This window comes from Myiozetetes cayanensis, unplaced genomic scaffold (genome assembly GCF_022539395.1).
Source record: "Myiozetetes cayanensis isolate MyiCay16 unplaced genomic scaffold, myiCay2020 scf16, whole genome shotgun sequence".
In the NCBI taxonomy this organism is placed as follows: domain Eukaryota; kingdom Metazoa; phylum Chordata; class Aves; order Passeriformes; family Tyrannidae; genus Myiozetetes; species Myiozetetes cayanensis.
Window position 1 is genome coordinate 170,835 of NW_026087270.1, and position 22,750 is coordinate 193,584.

General features: G+C 44.0%; 1 protein-coding gene across 1 annotated transcript; it reads right to left on the reverse strand.

Moving 5' to 3' along the window:
• Positions 1-442: 442 nt before the first annotated feature.
• Positions 443-22,599, reverse strand: GPI (glucose-6-phosphate isomerase). Its single transcript, XM_050311475.1, has 18 exons — positions 22,354-22,599; positions 18,150-18,240; positions 17,162-17,230; positions 14,241-14,360; positions 12,422-12,505; positions 12,186-12,332; positions 10,344-10,415; positions 9,346-9,390; positions 8,477-8,530; positions 7,497-7,557; positions 5,937-5,980; positions 5,556-5,708; positions 5,106-5,235; positions 4,667-4,743; positions 3,576-3,704; positions 3,129-3,204; positions 2,980-3,046; positions 443-1,483 (listed from the first exon to the last, which is right to left on the reverse strand). Exons 1-18 carry the CDS (start codon positions 22,470-22,472, stop codon positions 1,360-1,362), a joined length of 1,662 nt encoding a protein of 553 aa, XP_050167432.1. The 5' UTR covers positions 22,473-22,599; the 3' UTR covers positions 443-1,359.
• Positions 22,600-22,750: the final 151 nt, after the last annotated feature.

The window sequence follows — 22,750 nt, forward strand, 5'->3', positions numbered from 1 at the left end:
GCTCCCGCACAAAAAGGGCTCCCGCACAAAAAGGGCTGGCTCCCGCACAAAAAGGGCGGGCTCCCGCACAAAAAGGGCGGGCTCCCGCACAAAAAGGGCGGGCTCCCGCACTCCTCTCGCCTGGTCTCCATGGCCCGCACATCACAGCAGGGAGATGCCAAAGGCACTCCCTTCACCGTGACCACTCCAGAAAGAGGAGGGAGCTGTGCACAAATGGATGAGAGGTTTTAAAACCTCATGTGAAAGAAAACATGATGCTTCCCTCTAGTGGGTTCTCTTTTTGAAATCACATTTTATGTAGAAAAATTTGCTTGATAGAGCTGATCATAATCCATAACGCAGTATGTGACATATCAGTGAGATTAAAGAGGGGGTCCTGCCAGCAAAGCTGTGCAAAGATGGGCATTTGTCAGGAAGGGTTGGGAGCATGAGAACCACAGTGTCCTTTCAATGCTTGTGTCTTACCTTTATTAAAGGTGTTACAGAACAATAGGCCAGAGCATGCCAGTCCACTAGCAAAGAGGGGGTAACAGTAGTAGAGGACAAAAGAGGATAAACAACTTGTTGACAAATAGGTTTCTCTATTTTTTTTGTTGTTGTTGGACAGTGATGCTGATTTAAGAGTGTGAAACTGCCCCTCTAGGATACCAAAAATACACTTCTTCCACATGTGATCCCAACCTTTTGCTTCACAAACTCTGGAAAACTGGTATAAGTCAATCCAGGAGTTTTCTTTTTTTGGATAGCTGTCCACATAGCTTACAGACAAAACATGAAAACTTTTACCAAACATCAGTAAACTTTCATTTTCACAGTAGCATTCGGAAAAAAAAAATAAATCTGTATCTTGCTCAAATGCATGAAATGTCTAACCTGAACAACCTACAGCTGTAGATCTGATTCTCTGAGCACATTCTAGTTTCCAGCTTACAGCAGAACCAGTCCAAAGAGACAGAAATTAGTTTACTTGGCTTCAAAGAACCTTACACAGTGAGTGAGGCAAATGTTACTAAGGTTGCACTTTTAAAGAGTGAAGAAGTTTTACTCATCCATCATACCTTTTATTTTCTAACATCGGTAGGTGATCATCTTTAAGGAAGTTGAGGGGTAAGAATTGAGGAATATACCAGCTGCACTTTACAGATTAACAGCCACAAAAATAGAAAGCAACTAGACAATCTCAGGGTTTCACAAAACTAGTTTCCATTTGTAACACTTGACGCAACAAGATTAACTGCAACAAGTGAAGAAGCTACGTCTGTAAAGTGCTATTTTTGTTAGAAGTGGCTAAAAAAGCACAACTACAAGAGATTTGGGTATTCGGTGGTGAGATTGTCGATGTCCTCCAAGTACTTCCTTTCAGGCTCTGTGTTTTTTGATGAAGTTGATGAGCCCATTTGTTGAGCTATCATGAGATGTCACTGGAGCATCTGACTCCAGTTCGGGCTCAATTTTCTTGGCAAGTTGTTTTCCAAGCTCAACTCTGCATTTATAAAAGCAGAAGAAAGAAAAGCATTAGTGAACTGAAAAGCAGAAAGACATTAGTGCTAACAACTTGAGTATTTACTATAAGCCATTGACATTAAAAATATATGCTAGTACAATTAATTTCCAAGTGAACACTATGATGCTTCTCCCCTCACAAATTACTGACAAAAGTATTTAACTCAGTGCCATTCATAAACAACTGGAGTTCTCACAGTTGCTCAGCTGAACAACCAGCTCAAATTACAGGATGTCTCAAGAGAATGTTTTGGTTTAGAAGTTAAGCAGAGTCCTTTCCCCTCAGTATTCACTTGTGTTATGCAGCCTGCCCCAGGGAAGGCATTCAGCTCACTCCTGTTCACTGCTGACCATGACACTGCTCAGAACACCAATTTATGGCACCAAGACAATAAACAGCAGCTGAGCTGCAGGCCTGGAAGCATCCCCTGCACTACAGAGGGCTATCCAGGAGGTACAGCCTCACAGGATAAGAACCTGGGATAGCCCAACTGCTGTAAGAAACTAGGCTGGTCCTACAGCGTCCCCACATTCCACAGTTTGGGATGCCATTCTAGGTTTTCATGTGTGGCAGTATAAGCTGTACTTACTCCTCTCCTACTCCTGATTTCAGAGTTTACAGTAGTACAGCTTGTACTTGACAGCGTTCCCTTCTCAGGTTCTACTACAATATTTTAAAGAACACAGCTCTAAGAATACACATACAAAGGCTACCCTTCAGCCTTTAAGAAGACAGCTTAGTGTAAACTGATACTCTACATCTGTAGAGCAAATGTATCTTCAAAATAAGCCCTCACAACGCAGGCAGGCTGCACCTGAAAAATCTTACCTTTTTCCCAATCCCTCCACCTCAGCATTCATACAAGATGTTGTAGAGTTCCTATTGCTACAGATTAAAAGCCATCTGATAGCTCCTGATTAAATCTTCCATTGTGAGGAGTTTGTCCATTCCAGTGACGAGCTCCTCAGAGATGCTGTTGTGCACATGGAGCTCCACAGCCCTCAGTCACAGGGGGCTCTGCCAGGAATGTTCTTGTCTCTCCATGTAGGAGAACTCAGAGGTGGTCAGTCTTTGCCTTAACAGACACCATTTAAACTGCCTACTAAATGTTCCTAGAGGTAAAATAACTCCTTTTCACTTTCTATAAGGGAAAATATTTTTCCTTTCTACTTCTCAGAGCTTGTCTTCAGCCTGCTCGAGTACCATCCTCATTACTGCCCCTTTTCTGCATTCATAAGAATCTTCTAAATCCAACTAAGCACAGGTCCTCAGCTAAAACTGTATCTACAAAGTCACTGTGTGTGACTGAATAAGGACACAAAGTGAGTTATCCCCAGAAAACGTTTTCACTTAAAACTATCCTATAATAATTTGCTCCAAGTATGACACTTTTTTGTTGTCTTTTCTCTAAGTCAGGATAGATTAAGAAATACCACAGTCTATAAATACAGAAGTAACAGAACAAGGAAACTTACCCCCACTGGTCATAACTGTTAATATCCCAGACAACTCCTTGAACAAATATCTTGTGCTCATACATGGCTGTAAGCAGAAAGAGATTTATCAATAAACTTGATCAGAAAGTCTTAATAAACATTCGCAGATGAGAGATCTATTTACTCACCAATGATGGCTCCCAGAGTGAATGGGTTGAGTTTTGTAAACATGATGGAATTGGTTGGTCGATTTCCCTCAAAGACCTTTCAAAACAAGAGTTACATTGTCATCTAATTTGTTTTAAAACTTAGATCAGAAACTTATCTATTTTCTCACTGAACTATTTGCATTAGCAGTAAAAAAGTCCTGGAAGCTCTAAGGACTAACACCTTCAGCCATAAAATTGTATCACTTCCATGTGTTATTACACACAACAGCAAACTCCTCTCCAAGCAGCACTGCTGGCTGCAAGCAGCACAACAGGGCAATATCCCAAGGCTGAGATAACTCATCTCTCTTGAAATGCCCCAAAAGGCTCCAGAGCAGGGAGCTTTAGCCCAAGGGCTCACTGCACCTGCCCTGAGTGCCCCCTGTGCCCCCCCAGCAGCAGAGCCCATGGGCCAGGGCCCAGTACCTTGTGGGGAAGGAGCTTCTCCAGGGCCTCCCCGCTCAGCCCCGCCGCCTGCAGCTCCTTCCGAGCCTCCTCGGCCGTCTTGCCCTTCATCAGCGCCTCCGTCTGGGCCAGGAAGTTGGCCAGAAGGATCTAGCAGGTACACACAAAAACACACCTCAGTATAGCCTATGCTTTTGTTCCATGCTATGGAAATCCAGGTGCAGAGATCAGTCACAGGTAACCAACAGGTGACTGACTAAGATGCAATCCCTACCAAGGCAATACAAGTTTCTAGTTTCCTATTCCCCCTCTAACGTTAGCCTGCAAATTCCCTTGTGTTTACACTGAAGATAAACTCTTACTGTATCCACAGTCAAATGAAACCTTTACTCCCCTTCTTTTGCAAAGTCATACTCAAACTTCCACCTGTACTTGTTGTTACTTGACAAAAAAGTTACTATTACAAGTGCCATTCCAATTGTGTAATCTGAAACAAGACACGACTGAAGTTTAGTGAGGAAACATGCTTTTTCTGAAGTATGTATTAAGTGGTAGACCTGGACGTGTTTCCAGCTGTGGAAGTTCAATAAAATTCTTAGTTCAGTGAAAATCAGTTGGACAATACATTAAATTCAAGATTGTACAGGTTAAAAACATCTGTGTAGAAGCCACCACCCCAACCACGCTATTACACTGATTAAGTTTTATCCTAGAGCTTAAGACTTGAAAACTTCCTCAGAGTCACATCAGGCCTGAGCTTATTTCTTCCTACTCTGCAAGAACTACACTCCTTGCAACTCCTACAAAGAATTTTCCCTCCAAATACTTAATTGCTCAACCCTTTCCAGCTTCAGTTGGCCCACAGGACACACCTTTAGCTGCCTCAAGAACTGTGGCTGTAATTTCTTCAAGAACAAACACACCACTGTATTGCCTACTACAGATAACATGCAATTATGATTTAGATAATTTCAAATGTGTTGTGAATGTTGACAGAGCCCACGTGTACAGTTCCAAAGGGACATTTGGAAACATTGCACACTGAAGCACCAAATAAGCTTCAATGCCTTCAGCCACAAGAAATATGGGTGCCCTGACAAAGAACTTCCTACCTTGTGATGCAAGCCATTTCTGATGGGATGCTGGGTCTGCACTGGGATCAGAAAGTCACAGGGAATCATGCGAGTTCCTGTAAGAAAAGCCAGGTTAATAACTCTGCAACAGCAAAGTCCTATAAAATCCTCAATTCTCACCCATTTTCAGAGTTACTGGCAGTCTCAGTCACTTCTGAAAGTTTTATAAAAGAGCTTTTTTACTTTTTTACTATTAACAGCAGAGGGAAGTAACAACATAGCTCAGTAGTTGCAGCTTTATTTGACTCTCCTTATTGTAGGTAAAACCTGCATCTTGCAGCCTCCAAAAGCCACTAATTAAGAGCCCCATAACAATGCAGTGCTAGGCTAGGTAAGAACCCAACCTCCAAACCAGTGCTGACTCTGCAGCCATTCAGACTTTAACTGCAGGATGCAGCAGGGCCTGCTCTCAGCTCACCTTGGTGGATGAGCTGGTAGAAGGCGTGCTGCCCGTTGGTGCCAGGCTCGCCCCACACGATGGGGCCGGTGTTGTAGTCCACACGGGAGCCCTTCTTGGTGATGTACTTGCCATTAGACTCCATGTCACCCTGAAAGAGGGGAAGGGGGGGATCACTCAGTAGCAGGACAAGCTCCCAGACATATTTCAGCTATAATGGACACCACTTGACTACAGACATTCTCTAAGCATCAGGGATACAGTTGCTTAACTTAAGACAGTGGAGGTATGAGGAAAACATCTTGAAAGTAACTGAGCAAACGAGCTGATATCAATCTTGGCACCAGGCTCTTTAAGGCACTGATTACACGAATTGAAGGGACTGCAGCTTTAACCAGCATGTGCATTCAGGTCCCAGAGCCAGGGCAGAGGGTTATGTGCCAGGGTTATCCCCCTGGGAGCACTCCCTACCTGCTGGAAGTAGGCAGCGAAGCGGTGCATGTACTGGTCGTAGGGCAGCAGGGCGTGGGTCTCGCAGCCGTAGCAGTTGATGTACCACACCCCCAGCATGGCCAGCAGGACAGGCGCGTTCTTCTCCAGGGGGGCGGTGTGGAAGTGCTTGTCCTGCGGGACACAGGGGAGAACTGACACTTCTGATAAAGCAACTGGCACCCCTCCCAGCTCTTATGTTGGTTTGATTGCTGCTGTGATTCAGGGAGAGTTTCTCAAGCACTGTTGTTTTAGGAGCACTGAGAGGACCTGGGGAGCCGAACTTTAGAAACCAACCTGCCCTCAGTTCCCTTCCTAACAACTCAAAGAGGAACAGATCTGGAACAGGCATTCCACACTCACCATCCAGTGGGCTCCTGCGAGCAGACTCTCAAAGTTGTCAAAACCTAACAATGAAAAGAGTCAGTTTGTATTTACTATTACAACTCAAACTTGATTTTTCTTGTAGAGACAATTGTAAAACACTTTTGATTCCTTGTAGGCAGCAAGATTCCAAACTACTAATTGCTGTACTTTTTGTACTTAATTTAAAAGCTGTACTTTGACTTCTCCTGACATTTGCATTCCCTAAGCCAGGCATTTACTTATGCTTTAAGCCTGGACTTCAGAGCAAGTCCAGCTTCATGAAACATAATTCAAAAAACCTTTGCCTAAAATCCCCATTCAGACAGAATGAACAACCAGAAGGAAAACAGAGGCATTTGATACAGAGTCTGCTTTAAGGCTATATACTTTTCAGCAAGTTTGAACATTTAGTCACTTCACAGCCCCAGTGGGAGAGACATCCCCCAAGAAAACAGGGCAAGGCTGCTATTTCAAAACAGGGATTTCTGTGTTGGTCTGAGGAGAAACAGCTCTAGTAAGATTCTCAAAGAAAAAGACTCCCCCCTTGCCTTCTCTGTTCTCTCAACAATTCACCTGAGTTTGCTTTATGATTGGGGTATTTAAACCTCCATTTGCTTTCACTAAGGAATAGTTTAACTAACTTTAGCTTCCTTCCCTGCAAAGACAGAAATCCTGATTCTTATGTAGGAATTAGGAGGTGAAGTGTTTGGCATTCAAAGCAGCAGCTCTACCCATGGTCAGAAGGCAGCTGTGGGAGATGAAGAGTCTAAGGAAGAAGTGCAGATACACTGGCATGTCAGCAGTCAGCACCAGATCTGTCTGACAGCAGCAATAACCAATTATTGCAGACAAAACAGTCAGTGCCTGACTGGTTTATTTTGCTCTTATCATAGGTTTTTCTACACATGACAACCGCTATTCATATAATTCCAAAGCCACCAAACCCACTGTTATTCTTTTAACCCCAGTCTAAGGGAATTCTAGCTTTTGTTTAGAAAAGCAAGTGACATTATAGTTTCAGGCTTTAAACATTTGAAAGCAGTGATGAGGGGACAAATGTAACCACCAGGCTCCGTAGCCAGGATGAGTAAGTACTGGAACACAAGGAATTAGTGGGAGGAGGAGATAGTTCACAATACTGAGCAGAGCTCATATGCAGCACTGGAGACACAGGATTTTGATGTTTAGTGAGTATTTACAGGTACTAAACACCCTACTGCAAGCTTAGAATGGCAGTTGCAAGGTCTGGTTTTCAACACTTACAGGGCTTTACACAAATCAGTCACTTTTGGCTATGCAAGTGACTAAAGAGATGCCATTTGATTATTTGTACCCAAATACAGGTAATTTCCAGAACTGCATTTGCAGTACTAAAATACTGACATTTCTATTGCATCACAGACTTTTTTAGCACAAATATCCAACTGCTCAGAGTAGACCAGATAAATGTTCACCCCAAACCTGATCCACAATCCACTATTGTTAAAGCATTCCACAGTTATATTCCTGAAGCAAACAGACTAATCCTTGGCAGGGTGAGCTCCCAGGAATACCTACCAATATGCAGGGCAATGGAGAGACCAATGGCAGACCAGAGAGAGTAACGGCCCCCAACCCACTGCAAACGAAGACATTGGTTTAGATGGACGAGTGCAAAGCTTTGACATTCCAACTTAAACTACTAGAAAACAGCAGCACGTGTTTAGACATCAAAAATCAATATTCTTTCTGGTTGCAGCTGACTACATATTGTATGGCACAGTCAAGGGAACCTGCACCTCGCAGTAGCCCCCTAAGGTTACCCCTTAGGTGTGCATTTTTTCAAAGTCTGAAGTTCTCCTATTTGTCCAATTTATATCCCATTTGTTGAGCCAGATCCCCTGATTCCAGTTCACTTCCAAAGTCTGCAGCTTGTATTAACTGCTTTCCTAATATCACCCCTCAGTAGGTAAAGCCTGCTTCAGCAAGATTCTGACCCTAGCTAGGGAACGTTTCTAGAAAGTCTCTGAACAGCAGCTTTAAAACCTGGTTTGTCAGGCAATTACTCAGTGAGACAAGTCAACTTGTTTCTAATTAAGTATAAGGACAAGACTAAGGGCAGTATACTTTAAATATGCATCTGCTACAAATATCAAATTAGGCTCCCATTTCTGATGTCTGACCTTTATAGGCCCAGCTTTTACACTGCCCACACCACCAGTCAAATGTCACAGCTTATAATAACTGCTTGCACCAAGCAATAAGCCAAGACTCGCATCTCCTGTTACTCCACAGCTGACTGGGCAGCCAAGAACACAGAAGGCTCCTCTTCAGACCTTTGACTGCAGGATTTTAATGTCATGGCCAAGAGTTTTGCTTGCCCGACACGTTCCCAGTTTGCCTTTAGTTAAGAGTTTTCAGGTGTTTCAGTGCACTGAATACAACTACTATAATTTAGGTACTTTGGCAGTTTCCAGACATCAGGTTGGAATCACTTTACTTGCTTCAGAAAATGCTAACAGTTAACATCTACCACATAACATTAGACATTTACTTACATCCCAAAACTCAAACATGTTCTCTGGGTCAATTCCAAAGTCTTTAACTTTAGGCTAAAACAAAAAAAAAAAAAAACCACACACAAAAAAGCATGTAAGAACACCATAAGTAAAACCAACAGTATTAAAAAGCTTTATATCCAGCAAACAAACACAAGTTAGGTACCTACTGAATACATAATTCCATGACTACATCCTCTACTTTAAAAATGCGAAAATGCGTAGCATCTGTCACAAAAATACACCTTCATTTCCAGAGAAATCTATCGCTCTTCACTATTAAAAATCAATCCCATACATTCCTTTTCTGAGGATATAAGTGGCCATCTAGTTCAGAGCTGGGCTGACATTCACTTTACAGTGAACAGAACTCTAATGGAAGAAGTGCATTTCCCAGCACAGCACCCAACAGCCTGCCAGTGATTGCACAGTGCTCCCCTAACAGATCTCTCCACTTCATCCATTTACATGAAACACCCCAGCAGGTACATTATGTTCATCAGAAGCATTATTCAAACTACCTGTTCCACTTCAGCCCTCACCTGGAGTTTAGACTAATGTTTGTTTACATAACTGCATTCACACATACTTAAGCAATTACAGGTAACACTCATTAATAACAAGTCATTTCAAGTATAAGAGCTCTTGATTCCAGATTTAAAGCTCTGGCAGAAAAAGCACACATCTATAATGGAAGTTCAGTGCTCTAGAAGTGTTTCAGTTACTTTCAGTAGAAAAAAAGGTTTCCTTTCAAGAGGAATGCTAAAATTTGGTATTCAAGTATCTTAAAAGATAGGTTTCCTTACTGGACTATCAAGTGAGGCCACCTCAAAGGTACATGGAAAAAAAACTCCACTGGTTATACTTACAGCATTGGTAGACAAGGCAACGAAATGCTTGGCCACAGCTGAAGGCTTAATAAAGATAAAAGTACAGTTAGATCTAAAATACTAATTATTTTAATTTCTGCTTATAAAGCTGATCTGCTACCAATTACACAGAATATCTACAGTTGTTTGTGCGTTATGAACTTGAAAACATGTAATTCACAGGGAGTGTGGGATTTGGCAGCATGCCCAAAGATCCCATTCCCATCAGCGCCTCTGGAGAGCAGCACACCAGTTCCCACTGGAAACCACCACCAGCACTTCACAGCACATGCAGCTGGCTGTGCAGCCACAACCCTTCCAGCCAGGGTCAAACAATCAGGGCAACTGGAACTACTGATAAACCTCAAGCTCCAGATTCAGACTTTGGTCTTTCAGTGTGTGTTCTGGTGAACAAAGCTGTCTGCAACAGTGCTGTAATGAGGAATTTCAAACTAAGTACAGCTACCCTGACTCAACAGGGTAAAGACCATCTCAGTTACCTGAAGACGCAGTATCTGCTTTTTTCCTTGTAAGAGTTAGAAACAGGAGAGCATGAGCCAGATACAAGGTTTCTATTCATAGCACAGCCATCTGCCACAGAAATGTCAGAGCATCACTCCAACCACAGCTTCATTTCCAGTTTTTCAGGATTTGACAAGAAGCAAAAGGCAATGCCACAGACACTGTACTTTTCAGGTATTAGTAGTTCTACCACAGTTCTGGCCAGCTTCCAGGCAAACACTGCACTCTGTTACCCAGCAGGGAGGATCTGGGGGAACAGTGCATGACAACCATTTCTGATGAAAAATGAGGGGGTTTATCACGTTGATTGGGCACACAGTCTGTCACTAACAAAGCACTGAAACCATCTAAGTACAGCATTTGCTGAGCTCATGTTTGGGCAGTCGCTGGCTCTGCTCCAAAGCACACAGAAGGACCAGGGAGGAACCAAGAAGCACAAGCTGCTGCAGTGCCAGTTGCCCCAACCAGTCACTCACATCGTTGGCAGCACGCAGGAACCACTCTTTGGCCGTCTCTGCGTTGGTGATCGTCTCTTGGGTGGTGAAGGTCTGCACAGCAAACACAAGGAGATGAGTGAAACACTTCTTCAAACAAACACATTCCAACAATCAGAGCAGAGCACTTCCAGAGGTGCTAACACAGCTGCTGCCAGACTGCACGGAAAAGCCAGCTCTTTAATCCAGTGAACACCAGTGCTGCTGGATTTAATAATAATGGCCAGTCTTCGCGAGCGAAGATCCGGGGAAGGTCTTTACACCTTCCAGCCTGCGCATTGGATTTTTTAGGTGAGACACAGTGTGCGCGGAACTGAGCCCACCCTTTACCCATCTGGTTTTAAACTAGCATGTTCAGAATTGGAACAATTATTCCCCAACTGTTCTGCAAAACTTTGAGACTGAAGCTTTCTACTTTAGTCTTTTACTAAAAACATTTACCCCTCAACTAAAAAGGACCTAATTGAGCACCAAAATGGGATAACCCAGCTGGACTGTCCTCTTGTTTTCAATTCCTTCTTTTTCCACTCATTTCTGCTAAGATTCTAGCCATAATTTTGGTTTGCTGATTAGAGGAAAACATTTTCCTGCTTCGTGAAGTGTGCACAGAAGTTCAGTCATGCAGTTTTGCAAATATCTACAACCATTCTGATTTATTCAGCCATCAAAATTTAGCTTTAAGGGTGAACACTAGATTCAACCTACTCTCATCCATCTCCAGAAATATTTCATTATGAAACACAAGCCTGTTATGGAAAAAAAATGCCATTCATCCTCTTCCAAATGTATCCAATTATCTAACTACAGTCTGGCAAACAGAAACTGAAGTGTTACTCTTTCAATCTGGCAGTTTTCTAAGCCTTTGAACCGTGATCCCTGGACTCAATTGTTCCAAGTACCCATCAGTATTACTTTGTGCAGTTTCCTCGTTATTCCACAAGTTGTTGCTCAGCTGCAGCATTGCCAAGATTAGATAATGAGCACCAAGGCAGGGCATGGCCAGCCCTGCACATGTTCATTTGCTGCAGATTGGCTTCAGCAGCAGAAAGGTTCCACTGTGCTTTACAAAGTTACATAACTATGGAGTTTGCCTCCATGCCTTCCCTCTGCTCAGACAGAGCCATTCCTCAGAGGAAGATGGAACTGGCAATTATGGTTACAGAGTCAGTTATTAGCAAGGCAAGACTTAAAGGTAGCTATTCAGTCTGTAATCAGAAATAAGTGTCACCTTAAAGAGGTAAAGACAGTCTGCTGGTACTTCCTAAGTAAAGCAGCTTAGTATTTATAGTGCTCAAGGAACTCAGCATTTAAGTGATTTAAGTGAAGGTATTTTGTTACTATCCTAAACCAAAATGGAGAGTCTTTAACTACATGCAATTCATTAGTGCAAAAAAGCAAGAACACTTCACAAGTGCACTTAACATACAGGACCAGAAGTCCTTTAGGAATAAGACAAGACCTGGAATTTCAAAGAAATAACTACATAGGATCCTACACTCCACCCCCAGAGAAGTACAGGAAAACAAACTGTTGTGAATAAAACTTAAACTTGCATTCACTGAGAAACACACCCCAGGCAACCTGAAACTGCTCATGTATCTGGTTTAGGTTAAGTAATGTTCAGCTCTTGATTTATGAATCCCCAAGTATTTCAGTGGCAACACAAGCTTGTACTGCAAGTTTAGAATGAATCCCAACGGGTCCGTTTAGAAATGATCCCCATTAGGAGTCCCTGACCTAGATCTTCCTGTGGACAGACCTCTGTTCTGCCTGAATTCTTCCCAGGCAGACCAAGTGCCACCCCATTGCTCGGATCAGACATACCTTTGATGCAATGATGAAGAGAGTGGTGTCTGGTTTGAGCTCAGCCAGGGTTTTGGCTACGTGAGTCCCGTCGATGTTGGACACAAACCAGACACGAGGGCCCCCCTTGGAATAGGGTTTCAGGGCTTCAGTCACCATCAGAGGGCCCTGCACAGAAGCCACAGTTACCTTTCACTGTCACTGTAGGCACATCCACACACACAGAGGTGCAGGGGGTACAGAAGGCAGGAACTCACCAAGTCAGAGCCACCGATGCCAATATTGACCACGTCAGTGATTGCCTTGCCAGAGTAGCCTTTCCATTCACCACTGCGGACCCTCTGGGGCAGAAAACATTGCAATCACACGTTCTATTTACACTAAAGCCAGTGACTCTAACCCTGGAAACAGGCTGGGTTTGCAGGCATTGTTGTAGAGTCTCCCAAGCCAACTTTCAGGCTTCTAGACCTTCAGGCTTCTAGACAAGGGCTAATGCCTGAGATGACACTTCACTAAGTGCAGGAACTCTAATACACATTTAAAGAGCTCTCCTCCTGTGTAGACTGTGTAGCATTTAGTGTGGGCAAAGGCAAGAGAAACCAGCTAAAAATGAAAAAATCTTGGGAATTACACTATTTGCAACAAAGACTTGAACCTGAAGCAGTTCTTTAAGTGTCTTTTATTAGAACTGACCTCACTAACCAAACTGAAAGACACCAATAATAATAAAACCACTGAAATAGAGATCAAACATTCAAAAAGCTTTTCTACTGCATGTATGCTCTGCAGTAGGATTTATTTTCTGGGCTGCACCTTCACAGCACATAGTGTCTGCTCTATTCTTGCTCTTTAAGATTCACTGAGAGTTCTAAAACAAAATTACAACCATTAAGTAGCAAATTCTGCACTGAATTTTACCCATCTACCACCTCTGCATTAAATTTTTTCCAAACAAAAGTAATCTTTCTGGCATAATAAATCCTTCTAAGTAAATTCCCCAGTTCTAAAGCAATTTTTCTACAAAACCATTATGCTGATAATTGCTCTTCTTCCCTACAGGTGTTTAAGCTTTTCATTTTTCCAAACAGGAAAACCATTTCTAATATACACAGTCCTGAACCCAGCAGATGATGTTACCACAGTCCTAAAACCCCACCTGCTCAGTAAGTCAACTGAAACAAGCATCTTCGTTAGTATTTTCAAGGAAACTGCTTATCCTGACTTTTATTTTGCAGAGAAGAGACACGTGCATGGAATGAGACATTCACAGGCTGTGGTGATTGACACCATCGAGCAATCAAGAGGGAGAACTCTTTGTTTTGCACTACCAAAACCTCAACCAGCTAAAAGCACCACAGTGGCAGAAACCTGTGAATTTCTACAGCCATTCAATCCTCCCAGTATTTGAAGAAACCACCAAGTTCAGAGCAATTAGTGGCAGTTATTGTGGTTTGGGAACTGGACAAAAGCCAGGCTCATTTTGCACAGGTTAAAGGTTGGTCACTGCCACCTGGGTAAGACTCACAATAGCAACCAAGCAGGTCCAGGTCCTCAAGCCATGTTTAAAATACATTAAAAAACTGTTCAGGGAGCTTCTACTGCAAACAAAACAATCACAAACGATTCTGCTAACAAACCCAGAAGATCTTTAAGAAACTATTTAAATAGAGTACAATCAAATTGCAGTTGAGCTGGGAGCCTCTACCTGTCTCCTGATCTTACACAAATGTTAAGAGGCAGTTTCTAAGTGAAGTCAAGTAGTTGAAAAATTAGCAAAAAAATAAAGAGACATTTGAATGGCACTTAATGATTTACAACTTCCAAAGTAAACACAAGATTACTGCTGAAAGAGCAAGATCTAGAAAGCCCATTAAAGAAAAACCCAGCTGGGAACAGAGAGAGAAGAGTAAATCAATAAGAACAGCTCCAACTCCACGCCTGAGCCAGAACTATTGTAAACCTCAAACAAGAGGCCAGCAGCCCCTGTGAACCAGTCTACACTCAGTGCTTCACAACACACCTGAGAACCTGGCTGGGTGCACAGCAAATGTGACAAACTACGGTGCTCCTTCGTACCTGGCAGAAGTGTTTCATCTTGTCCAACACTTTGTTCACCTCTGGAACAACATCCTTCCCATCTACAAGGATCGGCGTGTTGGAGCGGTTCCTCAGAGCGATGTGGAGTACAGCTCGGTTCTGGAAGGAGGGAAAACAACATGAGGCTCTTTCCAAGTCCTACCCAGAGGCCTCAGCTGCCTCATCCACCAGGCAGTGTGATCTCCAAGACCTAAAAATCCTTTAGATTAACTGGGATTAGTAGGGCAGCATTTTCAGTGTGTGTACACACACACACCCACCAGCTATCTGAATCACCCTCTCACTTCACACAGCCAGTGCACAGGGCTCACAACAGCACAGAATATGCAAAGCAGTAGTTTACTTGGAAAAAGCAAAACCTCAAAATCCCCTAAAAGCATTTAGAAGTTGAGGTTCAGAATTCAGCAATATTCAGTACTCGGTGATCTTTATTTTGGCAGGCTTAAGATAGACAAGAATGAAATTGCTTCTTAATGATGGCAATACTAAAAATCTATTATAACAAGCAGCCAAAGTTATTTTCTCTGGCATTTTCTCAGTTATCCTGAGTAATCCGTTTCCCATAGGAAGGACCAGTAATTTAAACATTTGACAAAAAGGATACAATAGCCACATTAATCTATCCACTGCCCACAAGCAAATGTTGCCTGAATATTTGCACACCAGATAAGTAGGTGGTAGTTGTGTTATGAGAAAAAAACCCTTAGCATGCACTGTATTATGTTAATTCTCCACAGTTGCACACAAGTCAAAGCACAGAAACCTGGCCCGTGGTTTGCCTGTTTAAGAGCTTAACAGCTTTAATCCAGAATGAAGGAGTTAGTCAATACTAAGGAACAAATTAAAAAATTAGTCTGCTCTACCTCATTGTTCCTCACTACAATGAGAGGCGCTGTGAGACAAAGACAACACAGACAATATGAACTGCCAAGTTATGATTTAAATACCAAATGCTAATTCAAAAATCATTGAGTCTGTGGTTACTGACTCGCAGTATGAAAAACCTCTGTCACTTGCTAATTAAAGTGTACCCACTGAAATTTGGGGTGAACAGAGGCAAATTTTTTGCAGTACAGTATTTAGTAAATACTACTCACTACCAGGCTTGAAGGATGCTTTGTCTTAACCCAGAGGAGCAGTCAAATTGGACCCAATATCTACTGCTAAGCAAAGTGTTTCCCAAATACCATGCTGGCTGTGAAGACTCCCCATGAGGAGTGGTCAGATGAGTTACCTTTGTAAAGCACTTTCTTTGTGCCATATCAAGCTGCAAGTTTTAACTCATCTGGGACAAACACCTGGCAATGCCACACTTGGGTGCACTGTAAAGAGCTTCCCCATTAGCACACACCACACAGCCCATGCCTGCAGCACCAAACACAGACAAGTCTGAAATACTGGAGACAAAAATCTCAAAAATGTTCTAAATCAGATCAAGAGTAGTGGACAAGTCAATTCTTGCCATTAAGCAGCTCCCTTATGTCTTATTGCTTGTGGTTCAGTCCCACTGTTTGACAGATGCTGTTTGGTGTCTCAGGACAATCTCACATTGTCCACATAATCCTATTACAGAGCCAAACCAACTCGATTTGAGTTTCTGTACAAACAGAAAAACATTCAAACCTAAGTCAACTTCTGACTTGGAAACATCCTGATACGAAAACAGAAGTTACTAGACTCATCATGCAGGTAGTTGATACATTAAGTGGTATCAAGACAGCAGAACAGGGAGGCAGCAGCAGGAACCAAATGCAACAGTTTTCATACTGTGTTTGAAGTGCTTTCAGGGAAAATCACATCCTTCTGAGCAGATTTCAGCTGCTCTCACATAGCCAATGACAAGAACTCCATAACATACAGTCAGAGCTGGGCTGACCTTGTAGTAATTTGCGTTACATGAGGCTGGTGAAAGGCAATATCTGAGAAAATCTTCCAGGGAGAGTTAAGATTTCTCACCCTCCTTCCCTACTTCCTTTTCACACTTTTATCCACTAGTTACACCTGTAAATTGAAGGCATTAACACAGAAGGAAGAGGAACCACTTCTCCAGTGAAGCTTTATCTGTTTCTGACGGTGCATTTTAACAAACATGAATCATTCACTAACAATACAATGTCCAACTGCTGAGTTACTTTAAGCAAACAGCTTGTGCAAGAGCTAAAGCAATAGCCAAGTGCAATAGCCAAGTCAAAGGAAACATTGATTTCTGAGAGTTTACCTCGAACTACTAAACAGCCTTAATTTTTCAGGCAGACTAATAAAACCCACTCTACTGCTGAGTTTCTAGTTTTCATTCTATTTTTCATATCAGAAAAAAGTACAGTTGGCTTTCTGGATGTTTTAGTGAAGATTTAACCACAACTACAACCTTCAGACCTCCACGAAGAGGAAGGCACTGAAATACAATGGCTGCATTTCCCAGGATGGTTTATAGTCTTGACTGTTAAAGGTTCCCAAAGCCAAGCAGCATCACAGCCCAAAGCAGAGTCTGACACAATCCTCACCCACATCTTGTAGGCCATTACTAAGCTTTATGAGCACTGACATTAGGCAAAAGCACATGAGGGATACCTGGGATGCAACACTCTGCTCCATGCCCTTTGCAAGATCTAACTCATCTTCCTCTCTACAAAAGAGGGAAGAGAAGAGAAAAAATACCACCAAAATCTCTAAAAATTTAAGGGATGTACTGCAGGATTGAGTAGCATTATTTACACACATTTTTTGATGGTTTTTTAGTCAGAGCTGTAAAAATTTCTCCTGTAAGTAGTGCAACAAACATTACAACCACTCAGCCTTTCCAAGGAGCAATTAAAGTAAGTTTTTTCAAGACTTTGCTTCCACAGATGCATGAACATCCACAGTACACAGGCACAAGTGAAGGACAGAAATAGCCTTACCTCAGTGAAGTTGATCTTCTCCCCGCTGAACATGCGCTCTCTGGCACTCTCCACACCCCGTGACTTCGCCTGAGAAACGCAAGTACAGACTCCTCTTAAAAATAGTAGGGACTCAACATGCACTACAAAGGCCCTGCTACATCAAAGACTATGAACACTCAACACAAGATAGCAAAACACAAGTTAGAATAGATTAAAAGGCCCACTAGACTCTAGATAAAAGAACTGATTCTGCCATTTGGAAGTATTTTTATGCTGCTTGTTTCATTAAGAGGTTACAGAGTAACATGTGCTGAAAGACCCAGATGCAATGAATCCATATCAATTTCTCTGTTCCATGTTGTCATGCTGCCATGGGATTCATGAATGATTCTTCGCACCAGCTTAGAGTTTACTTTTTTTAAACTGAAGGGCAGCAACAGTAATTTTGCTATGGCTACTTTTGCTAATTCTTCCCTTTTTAAAACTCTGAATAGTGTCTAAGCCTTTGGCTGAACCAATACTTAAAGAAGGAAGGGTTGTAAATGTGGATACCCTGCAAATTGAAATTAATGATAAAAACTTCTTTCTTAAGACAGATCCAACTGCAAATGAATCTCAAAAGTAAGACTGCATGACATATGAAATATTGGTTCAGTGGCAGGTATAGAAGCCATGGCCTTCTCTTGCAATTTTACAGGAATCTCTTATTTTACTGCAGACCTCAATACCAGAGCTATATGCCAGCTGGAGTTTATACTGACAAACATCTTCTCAGTGAGCACAAGAAACAGCTCTGCACGTTGAAAAATGGCCTTGTAACTTGGGGCTGGATGACAAAGCAGGAATCTGAACAGAGCCAAGATCTGTACACAGATGCCTTTTAACTTGCACTGTCTCTCAGCCCCAGAGCTAATGGACACAAGCAATGCTAGAACAGTGAGCTGCAGGCACAACCCGGCTTTTCTGAAAGTTCTTTGGTTTATTAATGCAACATTTCAATAGTTACCAGTTCCATCAGCATTTTCATCACGTCTTCTGTGACAAGGTTCTTGGAGTAATCCAGTAGGATATCCCCATGGTCAGTGTTCAGGGTCAAGCTGTCAAAACCAACAGGCAATTTAGTTGCACCTTCCTGAACAGGGCTCCTCTACATTTTACACAACAACAGGAACCCTAATTACACTGAGTTAGTGAAGATGATGTGAGTGACCAATCTGCCCAACAGGTTTCCAAAAATGACTTACCACTGTGTTCTTTTTATTGAAGACCATGTTTTTCAACACTGAATTAGTGTCCACTTTCTGCTTGTGAAAATCCAAATACAATCAAGTATATTTGATGCATAGTTGGACAATCACATTCTGTTTTCACTGAGCCACCAGCATTCCCCAGCAATAATTAGCTTTTCCTAATGTATCATCACTAAGGAGCTAATCACATTCTCCTGCTTCTGAAAAATTAACCTGCCTTCCCACACATCCTTTTAAAAATACAGTCAGTCATTCTTTCATACAGACTTGAGACAGCCTAATTTAAAAATCTATACAACTTAATGTACAGAAACATCTTGTCAACTACTATTTAGAATTAAACCCCATTTGCACACGGTTTAGTCTCACAGTCCTCACTGACTCTGTGGCAGTCTCCACATTACTTGACTAATCATCTGCAAGCTACAGCCTAACAGTTTAGAATATAAGCACATATATATATAAATATATCATATCTGAAATGAAACCCAGAAATGGCAGTCCAGTAGAAACCAGGTGAGCCTGTCTGTATTTGTATCCTTGTGTCTATGTCCTTTACAACACTGTTTTTTTACCCATTTCTGCTTTGCACTATTTCCCAACCAAACATGTACATTTATTCTAACTGAGGAACTGAGTTCAGTCACTAACTCAGCCTTCTGTAAAAGCACCTCTTGCTCTCCCTGTTGCTCCACACCCCCCCATCCCCCCAGGAAATTGCAGCCCTCTCCATTCTCGGGGTTTCTGCCTTGGTCATTGTCCCCCTGCTTCTTCCTCCTCAATACCTGCGCACAGAAACACGCCTTGTTATTTCAGTCACCACCAGAGAGCCTTCCCAGGGACAAGCCATGGCACAGTTGTGATTCCAAGCATACATAACATGGCAGAGCAGGCAGGATTCTGCAGAGCAAGGATGCAGCTGAACTGAGGAGCAGTAATTACAGCAAGGCCTAAACAGTTTGGTGGTTTCAATAACTTCAGGAAAAGCACAGTAACGTCTTTTTTGGTCTTCAAACACATGAGGCACTAACTAAGGGAAGGAAGGTCTCTTCAAGCACAGTCTTAGAGCTGTGTTTCTTTTATAAGCAAGGAAAACCAGTATCAGTGCTGGTAATCACCTTCTCCTCAGTGGGCTGCAAACAGTAATCCTGAAATCCAGACCATCCAGCACAAGGATACCTGGGATATGGCTGGCTAAGGGAAGGACTGGGACCTCTCACCTGCCAAAACTGCCATTCATTGATACAGTACAGAAGAAAAATAAGAACAAGTCTTCAAAATCTGATGCAATTTATTCACAGACTCACATCAGACTTGAACACATTTCACTAATGATTCAGCAAGGCCATTAGTACAATAACACTGCTTCAGTTTAGAGAAGTAGAACTCTAAAAATTCTCCTTCCATATTGAACTGTGGATGATAGCTTCTCCCAGTGTTCTACTCCCCAAAGAAAAGATTAGCATTTCATGTTTGTTTAGCTGACATGTATCTTACATCTACAATTCATTATTTTACTTGTATGAATACAAAAAAAAGAAAAAAATCAATCTCACTAGACCTAGATGGCAAAACACCCCGTGAAATTGTGGCTGCATTCAAGTCACTGCCCATGTGAACAACCTGCAGAAAGGTGCTACCCGAGCCATTTCCTGCCAAAAGGAAGCAATGGCAGCAGACTGAGCTGCCACGCACAGGGAACACACAGTGCAGTGTAATCTCTGCTAAGCCCTTACACCAGGGGATCCACCCTTTCTGCAAAGAGCAGCTGAGCTGTCTTCCCTGCCCAACTGCCCCCTCTGCAGTGCAGCAGCTCAGGGCAGCGCTGCCCAGGTGGGACACGAGCCCTGTCACGTCAGCCACCACCACCCCGAAGCGATGCAGCCCTTCAGCAGCAGCTCACCTGCACACCTCAGTGATTTTATCTCCCACCACCTTTCCCATTTAGGTTGGAGGCTCCTTCTGATCCTTCACGGTGGACACGCCAACCAGCAGGAGTGTAAGTCCAGTGTAATCCCTTACACCTTGCAAAAGCCATCTGCACCAGCACTGCCTAAATCAGCACCCAGGTCTCTATTACCTGCTGAGTTTTATGATGGCTGCATCATAGCAGTTCTAAGCCCTTCAAAACTAGTCATTTCCAGTGAACAACCCACATTAATAAGACTCCCTGTTCCTACCAGACCATACCTTACCACCTTGGGTAGCAAAGAAAGCCACGGATGTATCTTACAGGTGTGACTACACTAACCAGGAAAATAGGATATACAAGTTCTGAGGCAGAAAAAAGGACAAAAGAACCAAAGGATCCCCATCTAAATTCTGTAGGATGCAATCAGTGAGTGTAGGGTTCTTACAAGAACATTAAATAAATACCTATGCTCAAAGATATAATATTCAGATTAAGAGTTATTCACAACAGTCTGAAATTCCTCCAGAACTGGTATGAGGAAGCCCTTTCACGTGGGGATAAGTCTCTTTTTTCCTTCTAAAGGAAGGGAGACAGTCAGTGATTTTATGATAATAGCTACAGGGCTAACAAATATATTCATAAAACTTAATTGCACATGAGGAGAGAGGTGCAAACTGCAGAGGATCAAAACCTCCAGGCTACGTGGGGTTTTGAGGAGATGTTAACTACCCTCGTCCTGTTGGGCTGGCTCAGAGTGGCCATCACTGGAGCACACAAGCAGATCTGTCCAACACAGGCCATCAGCTCTGCAACTGTACTTGGCCACAAGAAAGTTCTCCTAGTCCAGAACGTGGGGGGTTATCGGGAAACAGGACTGAAATAATTACAAGAAAGGATTACAGGAGATGACATTAAACCTTTAACACTTGAACTGTGTCCTCTACTTATGGGGAGCACAAAAGGACACAGATTTGAGCAACTATTTGAAACAGATAACCCCGGTAAAGAACATTTCACAAAGAAAATCCTGGAAAAAACTGAAACCAGAACTAGCTCCATCAGAGAAGAGTCGATAGATTTGTGATAATAATGACAAATTTCTTTAACAATATAAGAAGTCCTGTTAGAAATACTAGGTGAAGTCAATACTCCAAAAACTTAGCATACCTTTTCCATCAATGCAAAGGACATCTTAACTCTTGTATATTGGTATGCACGACTTCACGTGCACTGTTCAATTACAATTTAAGAACTTTCTAAGAAGAGCAAAGGGGAAAAAATAATCACTTCACCTAGGACACTAATGAAAAGCCTGGTGCACGCAACAAGTCTTATCGCAGCACTCAAGAACGGCGGGTCCTTTTATCACCCAGGCTCACTTTAAAATTCAAATCCGGGATGCACCTACGCAGTATTGCACTTCATACGGCTGCTCTAGTCCAACACCGTGAGCACACACGTGCCTGCTCGGCACGGCCCCAGCGCACACAGCGAGCGCCGCTCCACAAGATGCAGGCGCTGGTGGTTTTCACGATGCTCCCACTTGTTACTCCCTCCTCCATCGCCACCGTGCCAGCACTGCCGTGCCAGCGGTGCCCGAGGCTGAGCGGGGGGCGGCTGTCGCGGAGCGTGTCGTGACTGAGGGGCGGCGGCGCGGCCCGGAGTGCGGCTGTGCGAGCGGCGGGCTGTGCTGTGCTGAGCTGTCTGTGCTGCCCGGCACGTACCGCCCGCAAGGATGAGTCAAGGGCAGGCGGCGCGGCCGCCCCTCGGGGCTGCGGGAACACCCCCGCCCAGCGGCGCGGCTGCCGGGCCGGGCCGCCACGGGCCGCGGGAACAGCACCGGGCACAGCAGGCGGGGCCGCGGCACCGGCCCCTGGCCCTGCTCCCCCCTGCCCGCCCGGGGCCGCAGGATGCGCCGCTCCCACCGCGGCGGGGCCCGGCCCCACGGCACGGCCCGGCGGAGGGAGAGCAGGGACCGGCCCTTCCCGGCCCCGACCGGCCCCTCTGGGCCCTCCCGGGCCCCGCACGCGGCGCCGCCCGGGCCTCACCTGAATTTCTGGAAGCGATCCTTGTCGGCCTCGAAGAGCTGCCGCAGGACCAGCTTGGAGGCGTTCGCCTTGTGCCACTCCAGCAGCTTCTTGAAGTGGGGGTCCCCGGACAGCGCCATGTCGGCGGGATGGGCCGGGCAGGGCTCACAGAACCGGGCACAGAGAGCGGAGCTGCCGCCGCCGCTTCCGCTCTTATAGCGGCGGAGCGGCCTCCTGCGCCCGCCCCGCCCCGCCCCGCCCGGCCCGGCCCCCTCCCTCGCTCCGCGGGGGATCCCTCGGCCGCCACACGGGAGGGAGGAGCGACCGCGGGGCCGTGTGGGGGCGAGGCGGTGTCTGCAGCTGGAGCTGGAGCCGGAGCCTCCCGCCTGCCCCGGCCCCCTCAGCGTTCGCAGCGGCC